Source organism: Phoenix dactylifera, chromosome 3, assembly GCF_051530095.1.
Source record: "Phoenix dactylifera cultivar Ajwa chromosome 3, Ajwa_hap1_PhDact_Kaust_v1.1, whole genome shotgun sequence".
NCBI lineage: Eukaryota > Viridiplantae > Streptophyta > Magnoliopsida > Arecales > Arecaceae > Phoenix > Phoenix dactylifera.
This window is the reverse complement of record NC_143192.1, coordinates 37,421,512-37,423,409: the sequence shown is the minus strand read 5'-3', so window position 1 is coordinate 37,423,409 and position 1,898 is coordinate 37,421,512. Positions and strand designations below refer to the sequence as shown.

At 48.3% G+C, this 1,898-nt stretch overlaps 1 protein-coding gene across 1 annotated transcript; it reads left to right on the top strand.

The window, feature by feature from the left end:
• The first annotated feature begins 216 nt into the window (after positions 1-216).
• Positions 217-1,025, top strand: LOC103706098 (uncharacterized). Its single transcript, XM_008790101.6, has one exon. It carries the CDS (start codon positions 273-275, stop codon positions 846-848), a length of 576 nt encoding a protein of 191 aa, XP_008788323.1. The 5' UTR covers positions 217-272; the 3' UTR covers positions 849-1,025.
• The last annotated feature ends 873 nt before the right edge of the window (positions 1,026-1,898 follow it).

The following is a 1,898-nucleotide window of genomic DNA, read 5'->3' as shown; positions in this document are numbered from 1 at the left end:
TCGGCCTAGAACCGAGGCCTGTCGAGTAGAAAACCGGAGAATACCAGCACCTTGGCTTAGAACAAACTCGGAGAAAATCCGCGATCTAATCACCTACCAAGCCAGAAGCTAGCGAAGGATAGCGCTGGTCAATTACCACACTCTACTGGTTTCGCATGAGGAAGGTTAGCAAGCCTTGGTGTCGTTCATGCATGCAACTCTATAAATACCCATGCCGTCCTCCCCTCCAGCCCACACCTCATTCCTCACTTCCCGATCTCATCCTAACAACCATGGCTAAGACTAAGCTTGTTGCTCTTTCCTTCATAGTTTTGCTGAGCATCGGCCTCTCCGAGGCAGGCCGAGCCTTGACATCTTCAGGTGGAGGTGGTGGTGGCGGAGAAGGCGGTGGGGGAGGTGGTGGCTCTGGAAACGGCTCTGGTTCAGGCTATGGTTCCGGCTCCGGTTATGGTGAAGGAGGTGGATCCGGGGCTCATGGTGGTGGGTACGGAAGAGGTGGAGGCGGCGGTGGCGGAGGCGGTGAAGGTGGAGGTAGCGGATCTGGCTATGGGTCCGGAAGCGGGTACGGGTCTGGCTCTGGATATGGCGCCGGTGGAGCCCACGGTGGAGGCTATGGAAGCGGTGGAGGTGGTGGAGGTGGCGGCGGCTCCGGCGGAGGGAATGGAAGCGGAAGTGGATCGGGCTATGGATCCGGCAGTGGCTCAGGGTACGGCCAGGGGGGTGGTGCCCATGGAGGGGGCTACGGAAGCGGCGGAGGCGGCGGCTCAGGCTCTGGGTCAGGTTCTGGGTCTGGCTACGGTTCCGGCTATGGATCTGGATATGGGAGTGGAGGTGGTGGACACCCATAGTTGACTCCTAGATCTGCAACAGCCCGGTTGAAGCCCCTCCTCGTCGTAGTTCGCGTACCGCGCCACTCTTATCTTTCTTTCCTCGGTGTTTATTTTGGTTATGGGTATCGTTGTAATAAAAAATGGAAGGGCTTCCGTCTCAAAATTAAAAAAATAATGGTGATCAATAGTTAATTAGCTCCTGTGCCAGATTTTTTTGCCATTTTTTTTTAAAATTTAGCGGATGCATTGAATTAAACTACATAGTGATAGATACATACATATGAATAAAAAAAATAAATATTTAAAAAATAAACAAAAAAAAGGTAATATAATAAAATTCATAATGTTGGTTATCCAAATAAGATACTATCCAATCAACGGCACAATTAGCTTCTCCATAAACATATGAGATGTCAATGGCAATACTACAAAAAAACTTTTTTTTCCCGGCACCTTTTAAAGCCTATACCAACGCTTATAAGCGTCGGTAATTTTTTTGCCGACGTTTTCTAAAGCGTCGCAAAAGCATCGGAGAGGTGGAAGTGGAAAAAAAATTTTCTGACGCTTTTAGAAAACATCACTAAAGGGTCGGTTTTAGCGACGCTTTTTAGCGACTAAAGCCGACGCTTATACATATCGCGCAGTTAGCGACGCTTTAAAGCGTCGGCTTTTAACCACTTGTTTTTATTAAAAAATAATTTTAACCATGCTTTAAAGCGTCGTTATAATTATTTTTTGAAAAAAAAATAAAAAGCTTTTTTAAAAGTCATCCTCCTAGCACCATGATGCTTTTCCTTTTAGCAAGCTCAACAAATCAGGATACCGGGGTTTCCGGCGGTGGAGCTCGGATGCCGCCCCCACCTCCCCCTCCAACGAAGGTTCCTCAATGGTTGAAATCCCTCCCCCTGGCTCCGGAGTGCCACCCTACCTTGGGCATGTTCCAGGACCCTATCGCCTACAACCCCCAGATCGAGAAGGAGGCCTCCTCCTGAGTACCAATCAAACCTGAATTTTACAATCAACACAACAACTGTTTCACGATGCAATAGATCTAAAACATCAGAAACA